A 23,397-nucleotide genomic window follows, 5' to 3' on the forward strand; every position below is an offset into this window, starting at 1 on the left:
TGGATATTTTACATTTTTATAAATAGTACACTAGCTGGTATCTATACTAAATAAAGTAAATCATACACGTGTGTTGAAAGCCAGTAAAAAATTAAACAAGGGTGGATGAGTGCAAACTCCTAAGCATAGCATATCCTTTCCAACCTGGCTCAGTGTACCTTCTCCCTCCTCTTCACTGCAGACATGAGTTCCCATCTCACGTTCCCCCAAATCCCACATGGTTTTTAACTGCAGGCTTTTGCCGTGGGCTCTGCCTAAAATGCATTTGTCACGTCTGTGACCTTGGTGAAGCCCTTTCTAAGGCACCAGGTTGACTTCCTTGGTGGTTTTATCAGCACTCCACATGTCTTTTTTAATGATTGCCGTGCTGGGTCACAGCTTCTCTTTATGTATGTTTCCTGTGCTATTCTAGATTCCTGAAGCATAGTTTTGTGCTTAAGTCGCAGTAGGCATTCAGTAAAGATGTCATAAAGAGGGGGGATTTTTGTAGGTAGATGCATGTGCACTCTTAGGTTAAAAGTATGGACGCAACAAAGGATTTAATGGCTAAAAGGAAAACATAGGAATCAAACTCCAGCAGCCAAAAGAACTTGTAACCAACTTACCGTTATACAGATTTGACTTTTACGGCTGTGCCTCCCCCCCTTTTAGTGTGGCCTCTGTTCCTTCAGGCCGTGGTTGGGCTGGTTTGCGTTAAGGCAGAGTCCTGGGCTCCAACCAAGGATGCTGATGCAGCGTGTTGAAGACGGTGCGGAATCTGAGGAATAGAGTCCCAGGGGGGTCCAAGGACAGTGTTGCTTTTTGCATATCCCATTTTTTCTTCAGTGTATGACAGGAATGTTGTCTGGTGAATGGTAGTCTGAAATATAATAATCACTATATCTGATTTTAGCTGGAAGTTTGGCCTTGATTGGCAGGAATATAGAAAACTGTGATATGCTTCAAATTATTTAGTTACTAAATGTGATTTCATAATTTAGCTTCTAATTAATATGATCTCTTGGCATCAACAGGTGGTGATTAATAACAAACTAGAACAAAGAATTATTGGAGTGATCAATGAGCATAAAAAGCAAAATAATGGCAAGGGAGTGATTTCTGGAAGACTTACTGCCAAAAAATTACAGGTATTTTTACAGGCAAACTTTTTTTAAGTTCCTTATTTTTAGTGAAGCATTTTAAGACAGCATCACATACGAGGTAAAATTACTTTTTCCATTTCCATGGAGATTTCATATACATCATTTCTACCTCCAAGAGCAGGGAAAGAATGGTGTGAGACACAGATGTGCACATTAAAATGATGATATGAGAACCAAACCTCTCAGAGTTATGTATTACATCCTGTGGGCATTTTCCTTACACTTTCTGCAGTCCCAGAAGATCTGTTGCCCACTTTCCAGTGAAGAAGTGGAGCGTGGAAAGCTGGCCCAAGTTAGGGCCTGCGGTGAATTAGTAAGTAGCAGGCAAACAGCATCTGGGTGGGAACCCCGGTCTGTCCAGCTGTGAGGTTATGCTCTCGAAGGACATGATGCTTTCCTTCACGAGTGAACATGTTCACGGGCGCACGGCCGCGGGAGAACGAGAGCACCCTAACTGGTCACCGATGGGAAGGCGCATAATCACATTAGGGCAGATCTTCCCAGTGCAATGTTGTGTAATTAGAAGTGGTGAAGAGTTTCTGCTGACGGGGGAAGATGATGCTTATGTTATAATGTTAAGTGAAATTTGTTTTTACAAAATAATAGAAACATGACTGAAAGGAAACATATTGCAAAACGTATCCTATGTAATAAAAGTCTAATATGCAAATTGACCAAATGGCAGGACACCAGTTGCTATGATGCACACTGACCACAGGGGCAGATGCTCAATGCAGGAGCTGCCCCCTGGTGGTCAGTGCGCTCCCACGGGGAGCACCGCTCAGCCAGAAGCCAGGCTCATGGCTGGTGAGTACAGCAGCAGTGGTGGGAGCTTCTCCCACCTCCCCAGCAGCGCTAAGGAGCAGGGAGCAGGCGGGCAGTAAAGAGCGAGGGGTCCCGGACTGTGAGAGGGCGCAGGTCAGGTTGAGGGGACCCCCCTCCCCGCCCTCCAGTGCATGAATTTTAGGCACCGGGCCTCTGGTCTGTAGAAAATGAGACTAACAGCAATTTCTCCAGCCCTTTTAAAACTTATAGTTCTCAAATTCTCCATACAGTGAGCACATTTCATTCTTACCGTTGAAAAGAACAGAAAAAGTGTTTGAAATTACAATTGTGTCAGAGATTGAGGTTAAAATGAATGCGGAGCCGGCAGGTGTGGCTCGGATGTTGAACATCAGCTCAGGGACCAAGAAGTTGCTGGTTCGATATCCCGTGAGGGCACATGCCCGGGCTGTGGGCTTGGTCTCACCATTTCTATCTCTCCCTTCCTCTTTCTCTAAAAATCAATGGAACGCATCTTAAAAAATAAAAATGAACGGGGAAATAGAATTAGTAATGAAAGAAAATTGCCACGGTGACAGTTTTGCATTCCCTTTTGTAGGACTTATACATGGCTCTGCAAGCATTTTCCTTTAAGACGAAGGACATTGAGGATGCCATGACCAACACCCTGTTACACGGAGGGGATCTGCACTCGGCCCTGGACTGGCTCTGCTTAAACCTTCCCGATGGTAAGTAGACAGTCATAAAACTCTTCCTGTTTCTAAAACCTTGGAAGTACTTTCAGTATGCCTTATATTTGCATCAAGCTTTTGGCTTGTATCAGAAGTTTTTCACTGTGTTATAATTACTTATTTTTTAAATGGTCTTACTCTTTTTTATTCTTTTTGATATATTCTCCTTAGAGGTGTAGTCTGTGCAGGAAGAAATTATTTTTGTGTGTATTGTTGATAGTCATGCTACAATGCACTTAATACAACAAATTCTCCAAGTGTGCCTGTCTGTGACCTATTGGGTTTTGGGTCTCCTGGCTTTGGTTTATAAATTAGGGCCATCTGGCCTTGGATAAGTAATATTTGGTTAAGGAGAGGGTCAAGGTTTACCCTTAGGGGAGAACCTGGAGTGCACATTACTTGTATGACTCATGAAGGATATTGCTGTGTGCTACAACAAGCAACCAAGGGGTGAAAATTATAAGATCCTATATAATAAAGAGCTAATACACAAATGGTCGTCACGCCCTCACACCATCATGCCATCACGGCTCAGACACTCAACACTGGGGAGACAGGAATGGGGACCAGCCAGACACAAATGAGCTCGTGAGAGAGGAATGGGGACCAGTTAGGCACAAATGAGCTTGTGAGAGAGGAATGGGGACCAGCCAGGCTGTGGCCCAGGAGAGGGACAAGCTGCCCACTTCACAGTCCTAGGCACCTGCAGCTGCGGCCCGGGCGAAGCCTCCTGCCCATAGTCCCCTGTGACTGCGGCCAGCCCGGGTTTTGGGTGCCAGCGGCCGGCCAGAGGGAGGGAAGCCTGGGTCCAAGGTGCGGGGCTGCCGGGAGCCGGTCCATGCTTGCTGTTTCAAGGGACCTGGCATATATGGCATACTGTTCTTAATATGTTTGCTCCCCTTAGCGCTGTGTGTTTTAACCAAGGTCACCTCTCCGAGAAAGCTTGTTTCCCCAGGTAGGAACTTTTCCCTGAAGTCAGGGAGGGGATGCCTCTCCTAGAAAGGTTGTTTCCCCAGGTAGGAATTTTTCCCTGAAGTTAGGGAGGGGATGAAACTCCTTAACTAAGTGCCAGGCGGGTAGTTAATCACTTCAACTACAAACAATCATGCTTAAGCTACATAATCTTTACTCCCTGGAATGGAGATAAGATACGCCCTAACCTTTGTAATAGAGATTGATAGGATTGAATCAACTGGTATAAATACAGTTGAAACAAGACAACAGCAGACAGAACTTAGGAGACAGAAAGAAGACAGCACCTACACAGAACCTACAGACAGAAGAACTTCGCTGGAGAGAACATGGCAAAAGATCCTGGACTGAACCTGACTACAGAAATTGGTAAGAGAACCTGACTAGAACCTGGTGACTGAACCTGGCTGGAGAACCTGGACAGAACCTGGCTGGAGAACCTAGCGAGGGAACATGGCTACAGAACCTGGCTGGAGAACCTAGCAAGAGAACATGGACACAGAACCTGGCTGGAGATCCTAGCCAGAACTTCGCTGGAGATCCAGACCAGAACTTGGCAGGAGACCTTGACAAGAGAACCCGGCTATGATGATCAACTGAACGCTGCCTCCGTGTCATTCCTTCTTCGCCGACTCCGTCCACATCTTTGGGGACCCCTGGACCCGCTGGGGTTGGACCCCGGCACGGGGCAAAGCAGAGGTGGTTAGGGGCGATCAGGCCAGCAGGGGAGCAGTTAGGGGTGATCAGGCCAATAGGGGAGCGGTTAGGGGCAATCAGGCCGGTAGGGGAACAGTTAGGGGCAATCAGGCAGGCAGGCAGAGGTAGTTAGGGGCGAGCAGGCAGGCAGGCAGGTGAGCGGTTATGAGCCAGCGGTCCCAGATTGCGAGAGGCAGTCGGACAACCCCCAAGGGGTCCCAGATTTGAGAGGGTGCAGGCCAGGCTGAGGGAACACCCACCCCCTGCCCCCCCACCCCCACATGAATTTCATGCACCGGGCCTCTAGTCTTTTTATGAAAATTCAGGAGCTGCTATTCAAGGGTGAAATGAACGGCCACGTGGGTGGGCTACTTGTCATCTGATGAACGTCCCCACTTCTGGTATTGCAATAAACAAGGTTCATCATAGGACTTCTAGTCTTAGGAGATGAGGGGTGCAAGAAAATCAGGTGCTTTTGTCTCGACGGAGTATTGTGTGTGTGTACTAAATGTTGGTGTGATTCATTCTCATGTGCATGCTTACTTTCATCTCAATTTCTCCTAAGATGCACTTCCTGAGGGATTCAGTCAGGAATTTGAAGAGCAGCAACCTAAGAGCAGGCCCAAGTTCCAGGCTCCTCCAGCACCAGCCACGGTTCCACCTCCATTGCAGCCTAAAACCAGAGAACAGGAAGAGGAGCCTAAGGTGAAGGTAACGTAAGAATTAAACACTTGAAGTTGAATAAAGTCAGAACGAAGCAGATACAGCTGTTCATTAGAGGATTAGTATTCAGTTGCCATAGTACTTCCACGTATTGTGCGTAACCGACTGGTTTGCCAAGCTTTTCTGTCATTGTCTGTTTCAGTTGCTGCCTAACAACAAAATGTGGTGCTTAAGCCAGCAGTGATTCTTCCTCCCGACTCTGTAGTCTGGGCTGGGCTCAGCTAGGTCTTCGGTTCCACGGGTATCTTCTGTGGCCAGAATGTCCAAAATGTTTTCTTAGTCACATGACCAGTGCCTCGGCCCGGGGCGAGCCAGGACTAGCTCAGCTTTCCTCACAAATGGGGCTTCTAAGAACAAGTATTTCAAGGCGAGAAGCCCTATATACAATCTCGTCAAGCCCCTGCTTGTCACACTCTTGCTAATGTCCATACCTTGAAACTACTGACATGGCTACTTCCAAAATCCATGTGAAGGGGTTGCAGGAAGGAAGCGTGATGGCCCAGCCAGTGAGGCTCAGAGTTGAGCATCAACCTATGAACCAAGAGGTCGCCAGTTTGATTCCTGGTCAGAGCACATGCCCGGGTTGCAGGCTTGATCCCCAATAGAGGTCGTGCAGGAGGCAGCCAGTCAGATTCTCTCCCATCATTGATGCTTCTAGCTCTCTCTCCCTCTCCTTTCCGCTCTTAAATCAATAAAAAAAAATGTATATATTTTTTTAAAAAGCGTGATTACTGGAAGGCATAGTTCATTAGGGCATCACACTTGAATACGCTGCACAGTGTCAAACATCTGGGAGCCTGGGTGAGCCAGCGAACATGGTAAGGAAAGTAAGCCGGTCACAGAGAGACAGACTGCCTGATTTCACTTCCACGAGGATCTGAAATAGACTCATAGCAGCCGAGAATCAATGGTGGCTACTGGGGCTGGAGGAGGGCAAAGGGCAGCCGTTGCTTCATGGTGATACACTTTCAGTTATGCAAGTGTAAGTTCTGGAGATGCGCTGTGCAGCCCTGTGCCCCTAAGGACAGCACAGCATCATGCTCCTGAATATGTTCAGGGGATGGATCTCAGGGTCAGTGTTCTTACGACCACACCATCCTCGCCTCAGCCCAGGCGCACACACAAGAACAGAAGGAAATCTGGGGCGGTGATGGGCATGTTTAGTACGTGATGTTAGTGGTGGTATCATGGGTGTATGCATATGTCCAAACTCATCAACATGATGAGTTTATATGCACATTACATATGCATTACATTAAATATATGCAGTTTTTACATATCAATTATAACTTGATAAAGCTTAAAAACAAATATATGGAAGCACTATCCTCATAAAACCACTGTTTTTAAGGAGTAACACTTGTTTTTTATTTTTCAACCGTCCTTTCATTTTTTTGCCCTTTATGTAAACATATTCTTTGGATTATACAAGTTTAGACTTTTCTTGAAGTAATGGTGAGTTCCATTATTTGTCCTTGAAGAGCATGATTTTTGAGGCTCTGCGTCCACTGTTTTTGAGTGTAAAGGAATTGTAAAAGCAATGTCACTTCGTGATAGTCTTGACACCTTTTTCTAACTTTGATTTTTCAGATATTTGTTTTTTATTTCTAGCCAAAAAAGGAAGAAAAAAATATGGAAGTGAATATGAAAGAATGGATTTTGCGGTATGCTGAACAACAAAATGAAGAAGAAAAGAGTGAAAATTCTAAAAGTTTAGAAGAGGAGGAAAAATTTGACCCTGTGAGTAGAAATTTGTATTAGACTTCTACCTGGAAAGACTTCTAGACTTCCACTTAAGAAAACTGGCACTTTCTTACAAAGTTAGACGTATATGTACCATATGGTCCAACAGTTTCATTCCCAGGTATTTATTTATTCAAGAAAAATGAAAACATATGCCACCAAAAAAGACTTGTACACAAATAAATGTTTATAGCAACTTTATTCATAATAGCCAAACTGCAAGCAACTCTCAAAACATTATACAAGAAAGAGAAAAGCCAGACAGAAATGAGTCCTTACTAAGTACTTTTATTACACTTAGTACCAGAGAGGTCACCTGGGCAGTCTCTGTGGTGACAGAGAGCAGGTCAGTGGTCGCCTGAGTCCGATGGGCTGAGGAGGTGGACTGTAGGCACATGAGGAAACTTTGGGGGTAATGGAAGTATTTTATATCTTCATTGTGGTGGTGCCTACACGGTTGTACACCTCATCCTAGACACTTCAGATGGGTGCATTTTATTGTAAGTAAATCAGACCTTAACACCGTTGGTTTAGAAAGGAGCAGGAGTTGCAGAACAGCACATGTCATGATGAGCCCGCTGTGTGACACGGGAAATGCGTGTATTTGCATTCTTCTGTGCAGAGACCCTTTGGAAGACACACAAGAAGCCCTTACTGGTGTTAGGCCTGGGGTGGCAGGGTGAAAGGGAGACTTCTTTTTTATACTCTCTGGACCTGTAAGGTTTTGAACCATGTGCCTGGTGTTAAACTAAGCAAAAAGCGTTTCGGATGTACAAGTCTGTGTGAGGTTCAGAGAAAGGCCTCTTGTGATTGGAGCCTTAGGTCCACTTCAGAGAAGAGAGTGAGGCCTGAAGGGTGCCGTGTACATGAGCAACAGAAGCAGGAAGGCGGCCTCCATGAGTGAAGCAGCGTGGCCAGGGCACAGAGTGGATGGTTCCAGGGCCCTGGGTGTGGAGAAGTAGATGAGCATACGAGAGGATAAGTGTGTAGTTACGTACTGGCAGATAGGAGTCAACGATGAGTTCTGCTGCAACTAGAAGATTTTGATGCCCAGAAAATGAATGTGACAACTTTTCCTGTTGATCATGAGGAGCCACTAGAGGTCTGGGGGCTTGACAAGAAGAATTTAACGTTGTAGGTCAAATTTAGTAGCGTTTCAGGTGGTTTGGAATATTTAGTAGCGTTCAAGGTTTGAAATATTCAGTGGAGTTTCAGGTGATGGAAGGGCTAGGAAGGCCATTTTGGTTGCTTTTGCTTGGTCAGGTGTGAAACAATAAGGTCCCAAATTGGAAATTGGAAAGGAGAAGAAACATTTAAAGCTAGAATCAGTAGAAATTGATTTACTGAATATAAAGGCTAAGGAGCCCAAGAAAGCAAGAGAGTCGTAGGCGCGGGATGGTGGTATCAGCGCCACAGGCGGAGGAAGGAGTGTGAGGTGGGTGCGTGTGAGGAGCTCGGTGACCCTGCCGCCTGCCCACCGCGTCGCTGTTCGCTCCCACACGAACCTGCCCCCGAGTCCAGGGCTGTGCTTCCGCAGTGGCCTCTCCCTGCGTCTGAGCAGTGTGTCTCCCAGCAGCACGCCTGCGCCCTCACCTCCCCACCCCGTGCGCGGCTGCTTCTCACCTGCTGTCATGAACTCACCTACGGAACCTGAGTTTAAAGTGAAGCCCTGGCTACTTTCTGCTCAGCAGAGTTAAGTCCTTCAGGGCGATGACGTCCATTTTCCCAGAGGCCTTTTCTCCGTGCGCCTCCTTCTGTGAGCTGGAAGCCATGGGACGGCAGCGTTCAGATGAACAGTCCACGACTGCACTTGCAGCCTTTAAATAGGGGCATTTATAACACGTGTCAGATGAACATTTAGAGAAATGTGTTTCCTAAGTTTGCTTTGTTGTGTTGAAGATGTCAGGGAGTGTGTGTGGATCACCTCGCTCTCCAGCTGCCCCACTTCTCCTAATGCTACTGGATTTTCCTCCCGCTGCCACACTTGATTTCTTTCTTTTTTTGTTGTTGTTTTTTGTTTATTGATTTTCAAGAGGAAGGGAGAGAGAGAGAGATGAGAATCATTGATCAGCTGCCTCCCGCACGCCCCCCACTGGGGATCGAGCCCGCAACCCGGGCATGTGCCCCTGACCGGAATTGAACCCGGGACCTTTCAGTCCACAGGCCGATGCTCTATCAATGAGCCAAACCAGCTGGGGCCGCACTTGATCTCTAATTCCCTTTTCAGTCAGTACCACAGTGAACGTGTGTGCCTGCAAGCCTGCACATTTGTATTTCTCTATGAAAAATTCCTGAAAGTAGATTTGCTGGACCGAAGAGTAATATCAAAGATGACAGGGGTTTTTGTTGTTGTTTTTTGTTAATCCTCACCCGAGGATATTTTTTTCCATTAATTTTTTTAGAGAGAGTGACAGAGTGGGGAAGAGACAGAAACTTCAATGTGAGAGAGATATATTGATTCGTTGCCTCCTGCACACACCCCAACTGGGGCCCAGTGGTCAAACCTACAAACTGGGTAGGTGCCCTTGTCCAAATCAAACCCAAAACCCTTCACTCCAGGGGCCAACATTCTAACCACTGAGCAACACTGGCCAGGGCCCAGCTGACAGGTCTTTCTGTAGCCCACTGACAGGAGATAAGTGATCCTGCTCTTCTCTTTACTCTCTGCTCCTCGCCTGCTCGGAGCAGAATGAAAGGTACTTACACCTGGCAGCAAAACTTCTGGATGCGAAGGAGCAAGCAGCTGCCTGTAAACTGGAAAAAAACAAGCAAGGGCAAAAGGAAGCGCAAGAAAAAATAAGGAAATTCCAAAGAGGTAAACACTCTTAAGTTCTTCAATGTATAAATGTCTGTGCATTACTGGCCTTGCTGGGCGGAGGCGGCTTCCTCTTCCGATGTCTGCTCTTTGCGAACAATTTCTCGCTGGGCTACCCAAGCCAAGGAGGGACTGTTTCAGGTTTGCGGCCACACAGGCCCTGGCTGCTCACTCTGCTGCCAAAGCGTCAAGTCCGACACAGACCGGACATGAGCAAATCCCTGTGTTCCTGTGAAACTTCACACACAGACACTGAAACATGAATTTCATACAGTTTTCACGTCACCAAATACATCTTTATCTTTTCATCCCATTAAAAATATAAAAATCTCCCTGGCCAGTCTGGCTCAGTGGCTAGAGCGTCGGCCTGTGGACTGAAGGGTCCCAGGTTCGATTCCTGGTTGTGGGCTTGATCCCCAGTAGGGGGCGTGCAGGAGGCAGCCGATCCATGATTCTCTCTCATCATTGATGTTTCTATCTCCCTCTCCCTCTCCCTTCCTCTCTGAAATCAATAAAAAATATTTAAAATATATACATATATATGTATAAGTATATATAAAACGCTTCTCAGCTCAGAGGCGACAGGCTGGATGTGGCCTGCAGCCACCATGTGTGAATGATGTACCTGCCCTAGAACGCCACCTCCACTCAAGGAGGGTGCATTCACTTCCACCAGCGCTTGTTTCTAATGCAAATTTCCCCAGGTTCCTACATCTGTTAAACAGCTTATTTTAAAAGTGTCAGCAGTTCCTAGTAGGAAGTGTTGAGCAGTTGGCTACAGGGACAAAGAGGGTTTTGTAAGCCATCTTGCACAGTAGAAAGGCATAAGAAACAAATCATGGAACTGAGCCGCATGTGTTTTCTTGGTAGAAATGGAAACTCTAGAAGACCATCCAGTATTCAATCCAGCCATAAAGATTTCACCTCAACAGAATGAAAGGAAAAGGCCTCCTGTAGCCACAGAAGGGGAAAGTGCTTTGAACTTGAATTTATTTGAAAAGTCTACAGCTGCTACTGAAGAAGAGAAAGGTAAAAGGAAGAGAAGGCGTGCTGGGTGTATTTCTAACTGGTAAAATGTCAAGGAATACACAACTAAGAAATTCCGTTACTGCCTGGCCATTGCACAGTGGTTAGAACACCAGCTCATGGACCTAAGAATCTCGGGTTTGATTCCTGGTCAAGGTTACAGGTTCAATCCCTGGCCCCGGTTGGGGCGAGAATGGGAGGCAACCTATTGATATGTCTCTCTCATATCAATGTGTGTGTGTGTGTCTCTCTTTCTCTCTCCTCCCCGTCCCTTTGACTCTCTAAAAATCAATGGAAAAAATACCCTCATTCCTAGGGTGAGGATTGAAAAAGAAAAAGAAATTACAATGATTTTGATAACTTACTTGTGTAGCATTTTGTAATTAGAAATATTTGCTTCAGACCCATCCCTCTCCAGTTTATCCTCCAAACTCCTGCAGAATTCTCTCTCCATCACACAGAGCTAAGTGGGATCCTCTTGAAAAACCTTTCGTCAGTGGCAGGTGCAAACCCTTTCTCATGTCATTGAAACCCCTTTGCCATCTGCCACAGTCTCCTTCCACGTCAGGCCACGTACAGCCACGTCCTTCTTAAGAACACACGTTGCCGGCTCCACGGCTTTGCTCATCCTGCAGCCCCTACTTTGCCAACCTTTCCCTCGCTTCACAGCTCAACTCAAACCTCCTCTCTCAACCTTCCCTGATTCCAGCCCTGTCTCCAGGCATGTGCAGTGTGTGCTTCTGAGGGCCTGGTAAGCTGCTGAGAGAGCCAGTCTTCTATTTATCAGTCTGTAATATAGTCAGTCATGCCCCTCTACATTCTCAGTTCTTTTGAGTGTATACTCTTTCCACACATATTTACTGAGTCCTTATTGTTGACAATGTCAGGTTCTATCTGGACAGTTGTTAACAAAATAACTAGTCTTGCCCTGCCGGCGTGGTTCAGTGGTTGAGCGTCAACCTGTGAACCAGGAGGTGAGGGTTTATTCCCAGTCAGGGCACAGGCCTGGGTTGCAGGCTCGCTTCCTAGTGTGGGGCATGCAGGAGGCAGCTGATCCGTGATTCTCTCATCATTGATGTTTCTCTCTCCCTCCCTTCCTCTCTGAAATCCATAAAATATATAAAAATAAAGAACAACTACTCTCTGCCCTCCTCAGGTGTCCAGTCTATGGGGGAGGGAAGTTTTAAATGCCTGAGCGAGGAGGTAACTGCAAGTGGGGATGTGAGCTGTCACCGAAAGGAAGCCGGCCTCTGACGATGGTGGGGGCGAGGGGCCTGGTTTGGATGAGGAGCCCTCGCCCTGAGATCTGGCACCTGCTGACGAGCGGAAGACGCACCTGGGAAGCCGGGCGGAGGGGAGCCAGGCGCAGCCCTGCTCAGCAGAACACTCTGTGATGGGGATGTTCGGTGTCTGCGCTCTCAGGGTGGGTGCTGCTGGCCAAACATGAGGGGTGAGCCTTTGAAAGTGACTGGCACAACCGAGAAACTGAACTTTTACGTTTTAGTTCATTTCAACTTGGCCACCTGTGGCCGCTGATGGGCCTGGCGGGCTTAGAGCATTTGCGGACTTGACGGCAGCATATGAGCTGCTGTCGGCAGACCACGGAGGGCTTGAGGGAGTGTGAACAACTTGCACTTTGTTTTATACGCGGCATGAAGCCATGGAGGGCGTAGGTGGCAGCTGTTAAGCAGAGAAATGACATCTGATTTCTGTTTTTTCAAAAGATCATCCTTCCTGTGTGCTAGTGTACCAAACATTGGAATGCAGATATCCTAAAAAATTCACCACAGGGAGAGTACAGGAATGAATAAGTTACCCGGTAGTTTTTCTTAACAAGTCAGATTTCATTCATTCTCTCCATCAGCAGGTTTCCGTACAGCCTTTCTCTGTGTCCTTTCTTCACCTGTTTACTTCTGAAAGTCTGTTTCCAAAGGTGGGAGGACCTTGATCCCTCGAGATTGTGTACAGGGTGGAGCAAAAGTAGGCGTAGGGTCGTGGGTACGTAGAGTTAATGAATCAGTTGTAAGAATCATAACCATCTCTTTCTCGTAGGAACCACTGTACACCTGCTTTTGCCCACACTGTGCCATTGCTTTAAAAACCAATCTTTGTCATTTCAGAGAAAAAGAAAGCAGCTCAGGATGTGAGGAATTTTGACTATACTGCTCGGAGCTGGACAGGGAAGTCGCCCAAACAGTTCCTCATCGACTGGGTCCGGAAGAATCTGCCCAAGAGCCCAAACCCTGCCTTCGAGAAAGTTCCCGTCGGTCGGTACTGGAAATGCAGGTGTGTGGTTTTGGTTCCTGAACGAACGTTAGAAGAACCAAAGATGAAAGTCATTTTTGTTTCTTAGGAGTTAAGTCAACATTTAAGCAGCTCTCTGATTCCAAGGTCAGGTTGATGGTGCTTCTCAGTCTCAAGTACAGTCTGCGGAAATGTGAAATTTAAACCGTCAGTGTAAACTGGAGTGCAGGTGAATGGAGCTCTCACTGTTCCTACTGTGTCAGCTCTGTGGGGATTTCTTTGGCTTCTTTGCAGGGTGCGGGTGATCAGGTCTGAAGACGACGTGCTGGTGGTTTGCCCTACGATCCTGACGGAGGATGGCATGCAAGCTCAGCACCTGGGGGCCACCTTGGCTCTTTACCGCCTGGTGAAAGGGCAGGTGAGCGGGACAGCCGTGCCGGAATTTGTCTACAGAAAGCCATGTCTGTGTGCACGGCAGTGCGTGTTGGATTTTGGCCTCTGGGCCAGTTTTCTCTTTACTGACTGCTGCTTCTTTTTTTTTTTTTTTTTTTTTTTTTTTTTTTAAATATATTTTATTGATTTTTTGCAGAGAGGAAGGGAGAGAGATAGAGAGTTAGAAACATCGATGAGAGAGAAACATCGATCAGCTGCCTCCTGCACATATCCCACTGGGGATATGCCCGCAACCCAGGTACATGCCCTTGACCGGAATCGAACCCGGGACCTTTCAGTCCGCAGGCCGATGCTCTATCCACTGAGCCAAACCGGTTTCGGCCTGACTGCTGCTTCTGACTCATCCTTACTTCTGCTTATTCATAATTTTTACTTTCTCTCACCCCTAAACATAGCTTGGTCTTTCTGTTCTAGACCAGAGACTCTCAGACTTTTGATTGGCCCAGATGTTCAGGCCAAGCTAATTTACAGAATAAAAGTCATTGTGCTAGGGCGTGAATTAAGAATTGTAAAAGAGTTTCTCCTTAGTGTTACATCGTCTCTCAACTTGAACATATTATAGACATTGGTTTCTACCAATTTTAAACTGCAGTCTAAGGAAGGATGAAAGGAAGTGGTACTGAAGGAAGCGCATCTAAGCTCTTGGACTGTCCACACTTCCTGTTCACGATAAGTGTGTATACCTTTCTTCATGGGAGATTAGAGCCACTGAAAATTTCAGACACGGAGTAAGTGGAACTCCAAACAATAGTTCTTTCCATTTTGTCAGTAAAGTTCTTAATGCCTTTATTTCCCTTATTTTGCAAAATAAGGTTCCACGAGCTAAGGGTAATTGATAGAAGCGAGTGTCCATGTTGTAGAGATGACTGTGAGCTCCTGGTAGCACAGAGTTGGGGTAACACAGAGCCCACCTGTGGTGTCATACGCTGTGGCGTCTCACGGGGCTGTTAGAAATTCGTTATTGGTCAACTGTATTTCTGTAGCAGCTCTCAGGATAAGTAAGACACGTCTGATCAGTAGCTTATTGTGTTCCAGGAATAAGCACTTTACATGTATTAGCACGTTAGCGCCCAGTCACTGGTGACTGACACTATCGTTCCGTCCGGAAGACAAAACAGGCTGGGCGCTCAGCGTGTTAAGTGAAGTTTACCTCGGAGTGTGCCCACTCGCTGACAGAGAAACAGACACGCGAGGGTAGGTCACTGGCCCGAGGTCACACTGCCAGTAAGTGTAGAAGCTTGACTACATGCTGTTTATTCATTTGCATCATATGCATGTGCATTTTACATTACAGTAGTAACTAGTGTAAGAGACAATTTACATGTTAGGAGGAAGATAGCTGTCCTACGTCCTAACCGATTGGGTGCTGGTATCCGTCGTTAGTGAAAATAATGCTGCTGTTTCTTCTTACAGTCAGTTCACCAGTTACTTCCTCCAACCTACCGAGCGGTCTGGCTAGAATGGAGCGATGCAGAAAAGAAAAAGGAAGAGTTAAATAAAATGGAGACCAACAAGCCCCGGGACCTTTTTATCGCCAAACTTCTGAATAAAGTGAAGCAGCAGCTGCAGCTGCAGCAGCAGCAGGAGCATTCCGAGGATAAGAGAGAGAGCTCTGAAGACGCTGAGGAATCCTGGGAAAACTTAGTTTCTGACGAGGATTTTTCTGCCTTGTCCTTGGAGTCAGAAAAGGCAGAAGACTTGGAGCCGGTTAGGAGCCTCTTTAGGAAGCTGCAGAGCACACCGAAGTACCAGGGCCTTCTGAAGGAGAGGCAGCAGCTGCCCGTGTTCAAGCACAGGAGCGCGATCGTGGAGACCCTGAAGAGGCACCGGGTGGTGGTGGTGGCCGGGGACACGGGGAGCGGTAAGAGCACTCAGGTGCCGCATTTCCTTCTGGAGGACTTGCTTCTCAACGAGCCGGGGACAAGGAAGTGCAACATTGTCTGCACCCAGCCCCGCCGCATCTCAGCAGTGAGCTTAGCCACGAGAGTGTGTGACGAATTGGGCTGCGACAGTGGACCCGGAGGAAGGGTAAGCTGTCCACCGCCACCTCGTGAATGGTGATGCTCGGGACGCACTTTGCCCGGGGACCCAAGGAAACTGCGCCGGCTGAGAGTGACCGCTGCGGGTCGGTCTCTGGCACAGCTCAGGCCCAGTCACGCTGGGTGGCTGTGACACTGCCACGCTCCTTCACGTGAAGAGGATCATTCGCGATTCCGTCCTTACAGTTCTCCTATCGAAGGAAAACATATTCCTTTTAGCCATTGAATGTTCAGATATGTTGCATACTAAATTGAACATGCAAAGATTATTGACCAGTGGTTCGCAACCTTGGCTGCACATTAGAACCACCTGGGAATCTGTTTAAAATCCTGATGTCTGGGCCTCATCCTCCGGAAATTCTGTTTCTTTGTTACTAATGTTGTGGCCCCACCCCATCACAAAGAAACAGAATTTCCAGAGGATGAGGCCCAGACATCAGGATTTTAAACAGATTCCCAGGTGATTCTAATGTGCAGCCAGGGTGAGAACCGCTGTTCTAGACAAACACAAATCTGACGCTAGTAGTGTACCCCTCAAGTGTTTGCAGGTCTTTTCTCTGCATGGATTCCTGAATGGTTTTCTTTAATTATTTCCACTGAGCAAAAGGGAAAAATAATGAAGAAAATTCTAGACTCTTTTCAAACCCTGAATTTGAAACAAAATAGAAAAAGTGCTTCAGTATCTATTATGCATCTTGCCTCGCCAGTAGACAAATTACCTGGAGTGACTGCTAACTACAGGAGCCAGGAAACCTGGTTAGAACTAAATATGAACCCCAAGTTCACGAAACTCAGCTTAATTCTACTTTGAATTGTTCATCCTAGAGATGATATTTAACCTTTCCATCTCTGTCGTTAAGATAGGCACCCCTGCAGGAAACATTTTCATGTAGCAGATTGCTTGGGTTCCTCTCATGGAATGTAAGAGGAGGAAAGACAGTTTGTCTTAAAAGGAACTTACACGAGGGAATGACAGACAAGTACGCAAATAAAACAGGGATGTCTGAGGAAGTGAGGAGAATGTGGGGGGGGGGCAGACATGAGTGCAGGACCCTTCGGTCACCCCGTGTGATGTGGCTGCTCCTCCTGGCACAGCTTTTCGGGAATCTGACGGAAGAGCAGACCAGATGGACGGGCGGCTCTGGCTTCTGTCACTGCGTGCCTCGATACTTTGCTCCCAGATAATTTAATAAGAAATTATCATAATCATGGTACTCGAGGCAGAGCAGCTTTTTGTCTCAACACTTTGAAAACAACAAAGGTTTTGCTTGTTTAAAATGGACAAAACTAGTGTCGCAGTCATCTGAGCCTGAAGACCAGGGGAGAACGGTTTTGATAACCAGCTGCACTGGGTTGAGGTACTCGGAGGCCCCATCTAGGACAGTGGTTCTCAACCTTGGCTGCCTTTCACGCACGAGGCCCAGAAATCAGGATTTTAAAAGGATTCCCAGGAGATTCTAATGTGCAGCCAAGGTTGAGAACCACTGGTCTAGGAGCAGGTCAGCCTGTGCCTCCCTGTTTAGCCCACGCTCCCAGGCAGGTCCCGTGAGAGACTAACTCGCCCGTGTGCTCCCTTAGAATTCTGTGTGTGGATATCAGATCCGGATGGAATCTCGGGCCAGTGAGTCTACCCGGCTGCTCTACTGTACAACAGGTGTTCTGCTCAGGAAGCTTCAGGAGGATGGTCTCCTGACCAGTGTGTCTCACGTGATTGTAGATGAGGTGAGTAGGTCTGTCGTCATGTTCACGTAAATTCTAAACATTTTTTATTAAAAAGATTCTATTTGTAATTAATACTAGCCAAAGCCAACATTTTCCTTGTGTATATAAATGCCAGACACTTTACATATAATTATTTCATTTTCTCTAACAAATGTCTTGTGTTGGTTTATTTTGTAAATACTGGACAACATTTGCTCCGTGCTAGATGCTGTTCTAAGGACTTTGCATATGTAAACCCGTTGAACCCTCCAGCTGTCCAGTGTCGGTGTATTCTCCCTATTTTGCCATTCGGGAATTGAGGCAGAGGTTAAACTGTGCAGGTCACACAGCCGTTGGTAGGGCATAAACTTCTTTTCTTGGACAGCTGATAGAGACCCTGTGAGATTCCTACTAATCCGACTCCCCTTCTTCTAGAAAGTGGACAGGCTCTGTCTTGTGTTGGTGGCGACCGTACAGTGTTCTGTTAGTGGCAGAACTCCAGGAGTCAACTGCCTCTGAGTGAAATTTGGAAATGCCCTAATCCAGTGATGGCGAACCTATGACACGCGAACTCATTTTCTTGGTTGATTTTTCTTTGTTAAATGGCATTTAAATATATAAAATAAATATCGAAAATATAAGTCTTTGTTTTACTATGGTTGCAAATATCAAAAAATTTCTCTATGTGACACAGCACCAGAGGTAAGTTAGGGCTTTTCAAAACGCTGGCACGCGAGCTCAGAAGGTTCCCACCACGGGCCGTCCGCTAAGCTGGAGTCTTCGTGCCGCGGCTGAGGGCACTCGGCGCTGACCTTCGCGGGCTCCAGTGTCAGCGAGTGACTGTCCCAGTTCTGACATCTGTCTTACTTGCAACACACAGCGAGCGCCTCTGCCCCTCACATGTACTGACTGCACTTCAGTGTTGGTTAACTTTTCAACTTGAGTGTCTGGTTAATTTAGCCTCTTACTAGGCCTTATATGTGATTCGTTTTTATTCCCTTTTTATCAGGTTCATGAAAGAAGCGTCCAGTCTGACTTCCTACTGGTTATCCTGAAGGAGATTTTACAGAAGCGCTCTGACCTGCACTTGATCCTCATGAGCGCCACGGTCGACAGCGAGAAGTTCTCCACCTACTTTACTCACTGCCCCATCCTCAGAATCTCAGGGCGAAGCTATCCTGTGGAGGTGAGTCCCCTGCAGCCCGCGTGAGTGAACAGCAACCTCGTTCCCATCGGGAAAGACCCAGCAGATGGGCCCGAAGCTGAGACAGAGGAGTTCCTAGGTGCTGCAAGTGTAGAGGGCTGGGAGGGCCTGGGGGATCAGGTGGCTGCTGCCCTGACTCAGGAGGATCTGCTGGAAGACACACCTGAGAAACAGACAAAACACACCTCAGACGCCACCGTCACGTGCAGAGCCAGGTGGCTGCTGGGCAGTAAGGAGCCCCTCCTCACTCACCTCTCAGATTTAGGAGGGCTCGAAGCTTCCTTGCTGCCTGTTCTTCATCCGTGCTCACGTGCAGAAAGTATACAACATAATACAGAAAAAGTGTTTCTCATAATATTTGATGTGGAGAGCGGCTACAGCAGTGGTTCTCAACCTTGGCTGCACATTAGAATCACCTGGGAATCTTTTTAAAATCCTGATTTCTGGGCCTCATCTGATTTCTGGGCCTCATTCCAGAGGATGAGGCCCAGAAATCAGGATTTTAAAAAGATTCCCAGGTGATTCTAATGTGCAGCCAAGGTTGAGAACCACTGGGCTACAGTGTTTGGACAGGTTATGGTCCAAACCTGTGGCCCCACGTGGCTGGGTGATATGGGCTGCGGGAGGTGCAGCAAGTAAACAAAGCTTGATCAGTGCATGTAACTGAGTAGATTTGAAACCCATGAGAACATTGTAAACATCTTGACCACGCCCTTGCTTTGCCTCATGGAATCTGGCTGTAAAATAAAGACTCGCCTTAGCGCTGTCGCTCCATCAGAGAGTGCAGCATCCCACCCAGCCCCAGCTTCATTCTCTTGTCTGTCTTTTCTGAATCCTTCACCCCCTCTCAGGCTCACTGAACCTGGCTGTGCTGGGCGGCACAGTTCTAACTTAGTGATATTCAAAGAGAACAATCCCCTTGTTCTCTTTAAAATGATCTTTCCTGAAATGAATTTGAGTTCACCATTTACATGCTTTAATCTCTGCAGGTTTTTCATCTTGAAGATATAATAGAAGAAACAGGCTTTGTACTGGAGAAAGACTCAGAATATTGTCAGAAATTTCTGGAGGAGGAAGAAGAAATAACCATTAATGTTACAAGCAAAGCAGGGGAAGTAAAAAAATATCAGGTAAAATGAAAACTTTTTGTTTTTAATCCTCACCTGAGGATATATTTATTGATTTTAGGGAGAGAAAGAGAGAGAGAGAGAAACATTGATAGGTTGCCTGTCATATGCACCCCCAACTCAGGGGACCGAACCCTCAACCTCAGTATATCCCTGACCAGGAGTGGAGCTCACAGCCTCCTGCAGTGTGGGCGGGTGCTCAACCAATTGAGCCACACTGGCCGGCAAAAGAGAACATTTTGAAAGACACCTGATGATGCTGTCCAGAACATAACCTGCCAGGAGAGTTTTAAAATCATGCTGGCACAGAGAATTCCAGTACAATTTGGTAGAAGAGGAACAGATATGATTAAAAGCAAATTTTAAAGGCCATTTCTTTCATCTTTGTTTCATAGAGTCTAGTTTTTGGTTTATGTTATTTTGTCTTCTTCCACTGTTATGGGCCACATTGGAATACAAGAAAAAATCAAGGACCATAAAAGTCAGAGGGAACTTTTATTGTCTCAGAGCATTGATCCGTTACTGAGGAGTAAACATATAATGATTTTCTCTTCTTCCCCTGAACCCCCCAGGTGGTTAGGATGAGGCAGACGGGGTCCTGGCTGGCGGTTTCCTGGCAGCCCGTGGCCTGGCGTGAGCCGGGCGAGCTCTGTAGTGAAGCTGCCCAGGGCTAGCACAGTTCTCCCTGGAGAGTTAGTTTCGAACACGTTTTTGGAAATGCCACAGAGCTAAGTTATCCTGCCTTTGGCCAGTGGTACTGTTCTCCATGTTCTCATTCTGTCCATGATATTTCATAGATTACCCGTCTGAAGAAAGCACAGTTACTTTCTCTTTCAAGTAAGCAAATAAACCAAGAAATCAAAAAACTAAAATCTTTCCCTAAAGCTTCAGAGATAGAAATTAGAAACTAAAGACTCAGAAGATTAAAGGTATTCAAAAGAGATGGCTGGAACTTGGCAACCACAGTAAAATCTAGAAAGAATGAGGCGGATGTAAACTATAATGGCGGTAATGAGAAAAATGCCAATCTTTCTCCTTCTTTGTCTTATAATAATACTTAATATTTTGTCTGTCTTTTTCTGATTGTGTTTCTCTTAGGAATACATCCCAGTTCAGACAGGAGCAGGTGCTGGCTTAAGTCCCTTTTACCAGAAGTACAGCAGCCGCACGCAGCACGCGCTCCTCTACATGAACCCTCACAAGATCAACCTGGACCTCGTCTTGGAGCTTCTTGCGTATTTAGGTCCGAACCGATTTCTCAGGGGTCTCCATTTGTTTTGATAAAACTTATTCTGTTAATGGAGGCATTTTATTAATATCTTACATGCTGTTCCTTATCTTTCTTCTTCTTTTGAATATTGTATCTTTCAAAATCACAGACAGAAGCCCCCAGTTCAGGAATATGGAAGGAGCAGTGCTGATCTTCTTGCCTGGCCTCGCCCACATTCAGCAGCTGTACGATCTGCTGTCAGCTGACAGGAGGTTTTCTTCTGGACGGTAACTGCAGATCTTTACTCCGTTCCTGGTGGCTTTAAAATAGAAAAACGTTTCATGCAGTAAAACTCCTGATCAGAGCTGAAGCTGTCCATGGGAAGCACATATGTTTTTGTGTTACATCACTATTACAGCATTTTAGCTACAAAAAGTTTTAGGTGTAATTTCTACATTTAATATGATTAAGCGGAGGGAGTTCTGTGGGTAAGAATAGGATGCTGACCGCCTCCCTCCCCAGCCGCCTGGGTGTGCAGGACCCACCCCACCAGGTTGCACTTCCTCGCCCCCAAACACGTATTGCTGCCGTCATGCTTTCCACATGAACATCAGGACACTTAAAAGTCCTGGAAACCCTGAGTTCCACACCATTCATTCCTAGTAAATGTTTTCTCTCTGGTGACTACGTGGGTTTCATTTACCATTATCCAGACTTTTGTGTGTGTCTAAAACCTTTCATAGTAAAAATGTTAAAGTTGCCTCCAGTGTGCAAGTGAATGTTGTTATTCTTTTCAGTGTCTTCTAAAGAGAAGCTCCTGCTAAGAACTGTGATTTTCACTTTCAGATATAAAGTGATCGCTCTGCACTCCATCCTTTCCACCCATGACCAGGCCTGGGCGTTCACACTCCCTCCTCCGGGAGTCAGGAAGGTAAAGTCCCATCCGCACGTATGCGTGCCCTCCCTCGGAGTCTGACCGTGCACAGCAGACTCCAGGCTCCGCAGCTGAACCCACGCAGACGTGAACCCAGTGACAATTAGAGTGTTGGAACGTTTACACTGAGCGGCCAGATTATTATGACCCCCCATCAGTACAATGCAAATAATCATGATAATAAAACCTTGAGAGTGTTTGCTTAGGAAATTTTCAATATTCAGTATTTTTGGAAGTGTCAATGAAGTACTGATGGGGTGGTCATAATAATCTGGCCAGTCAGTGTACATCATGTGTTACTGAAGGGACGGGACTTGTAGGAGGCATGGTAGTTGAATAATATGGCATGGGTGTTGCCTGTGAGAAGGAAAATCACTATTTTCCCCCCAAGAAGGCATCATGAAGGATGCTGGGTGTCAGGAGCTTAGGAGTCCAGGGAGAATTCTTGGTTGTTTTCTAGGCTGTTCACACGGATTTTTTAATAACACATAGACCATTAGGTTGGGGGGCGTCTCAGCACTTTCATTGTGTCTCTTTGGGACTCTGAATGGAGAGCGATGCGGCAAAGGGAGTTTTCCAGATGGTGAACCCCTCGTCAGGGGAAGGAGCACAGGGTGGGGCCTGTGGGGACCAGCGCTCCTGGAGGAGCCTGGCTCTGTGCGGCCTGGCCCGTCACTGAACTGCTCCGTCTGTGGCCTTGGGCAGCACACTGGCCTCGCTTTCTCCTCAGCAGGAGCGCAGCCGTCGACCCTGGAGTTCCCAGAGCCCCCTTAGAGCCCTCGGTCACCCAGCTGCTCGGACCAGTTTCCCGTTCGGCGCATGTCATTTCTCAGAGGACTAGCTAGAATTAAGGGAAGGGGACTTTTGAAGAATAAGAATGTGTAACTTAATTATCAAACGGAGGTGGTAAGACTAATTATAATTAGAGCAAATTAAAATTACACAGTAATACATTGTGAATTTTTATAAAGTTGAAATTCCCTTTTTAAATTCATCCGTTCAGACTCTAAAGTGGTTTACTGCTGGGGTCCAACCCCAGCGGGTCCAGGGGTTCCCAAAGGCGTAGACGGAGTCGGCGAAGAAGGAATAACACGGAGACAGCGTTCAGTTGATCAGCAGCCTAGCCAGGATCTCTAGCCAAGTTCTGGTCAGGATCTCCAGCGAAGTTCTGGTTAGGATCTCCAGCCAGGTTCTGTGTCCATGTTCTCTTGCTAGGTTCTCCAGGTTCTCCAGCCAGGTTCTGTAGCCATGTTCCCTCACTAGGTTCTCCAGCCAGGTTCTGTGTCCATGTTCTCTTGCTAGGTTCTCCAGGTTCTCCAGCCAGGTTCAGTCACCAGGTTCTAGTCAGGTTCTCTTGCCAATTTCTGTAGTCAGGTTCAGTCCAGGATCTTTTGCCATGTTCTCTCGCTAGGTTCTGTCTCTAGGTTCTGAGGCCAGTTGCTGTCCAGGATCTTTTGCCATGTTCTCTCCAGCGAAGTTCTTCTGTCTCTAGAGAACGTTCTGTGTAGGTTCTGTGCCTCATGGTTCTGTCTTCTAAGTTCTGTCTTGTTACATCTGTATTTATACCAGTTGATTCCAATCCTATCAATCTCTATTTCAAAGGTTAGGGCGTTTCTTATCTCCATTCCAGGGAGTAAAGATTATGTAGCTTAAGCATGATTGTTCGTAGTTAAAGTGATTAATTACCCACCTGGCACTTAGTTAAGAGGTTTTATTCCCTCCCTAACTTCAGGGGAAAATCCCTACCTGGGGAAACAACCTTTCTCAGAGACCTTGGTTAAAACACATAGTGCCAAGAAGGTGAGCAAACATATTAAGAACAGTATGCCATATATGCCAGGTCCCTTGAAACAG

At 46.6% G+C, this 23,397-nt stretch overlaps 1 protein-coding gene across 1 annotated transcript in view; it reads left to right on the forward strand.

Annotated features, from left to right (window-relative positions):
• The window catches only part of DHX29 (DExH-box helicase 29), a 36,796-nt gene that overhangs the window by 2,657 nt on the left and 10,742 nt on the right, over positions 1–23,397 (forward strand). Inside the window, exons 3-17 of the mRNA XM_081089692.1 lie at positions 1,014–1,127; positions 2,524–2,653; positions 4,890–5,035; positions 6,659–6,787; positions 9,479–9,605; positions 10,476–10,634; positions 12,752–12,917; positions 13,170–13,293; positions 14,742–15,356; positions 16,946–17,089; positions 18,078–18,254; positions 19,262–19,402; positions 20,498–20,642; positions 20,779–20,896; positions 21,456–21,540. Of these exons, the coding sequence (XP_080945818.1) occupies positions 1,014–1,127; positions 2,524–2,653; positions 4,890–5,035; positions 6,659–6,787; positions 9,479–9,605; positions 10,476–10,634; positions 12,752–12,917; positions 13,170–13,293; positions 14,742–15,356; positions 16,946–17,089; positions 18,078–18,254; positions 19,262–19,402; positions 20,498–20,642; positions 20,779–20,896; positions 21,456–21,540 (2,520 nt within the window). The remainder of the gene's footprint in view (positions 1–1,013; positions 1,128–2,523; positions 2,654–4,889; positions 5,036–6,658; positions 6,788–9,478; positions 9,606–10,475; positions 10,635–12,751; positions 12,918–13,169; positions 13,294–14,741; positions 15,357–16,945; positions 17,090–18,077; positions 18,255–19,261; positions 19,403–20,497; positions 20,643–20,778; positions 20,897–21,455; positions 21,541–23,397) is intronic.

Source organism: Myotis nattereri, assembly GCF_964212035.1.
Source record: "Myotis nattereri genome assembly, chromosome: 4".
NCBI classification, from domain to species: domain Eukaryota; kingdom Metazoa; phylum Chordata; class Mammalia; order Chiroptera; family Vespertilionidae; genus Myotis; species Myotis nattereri.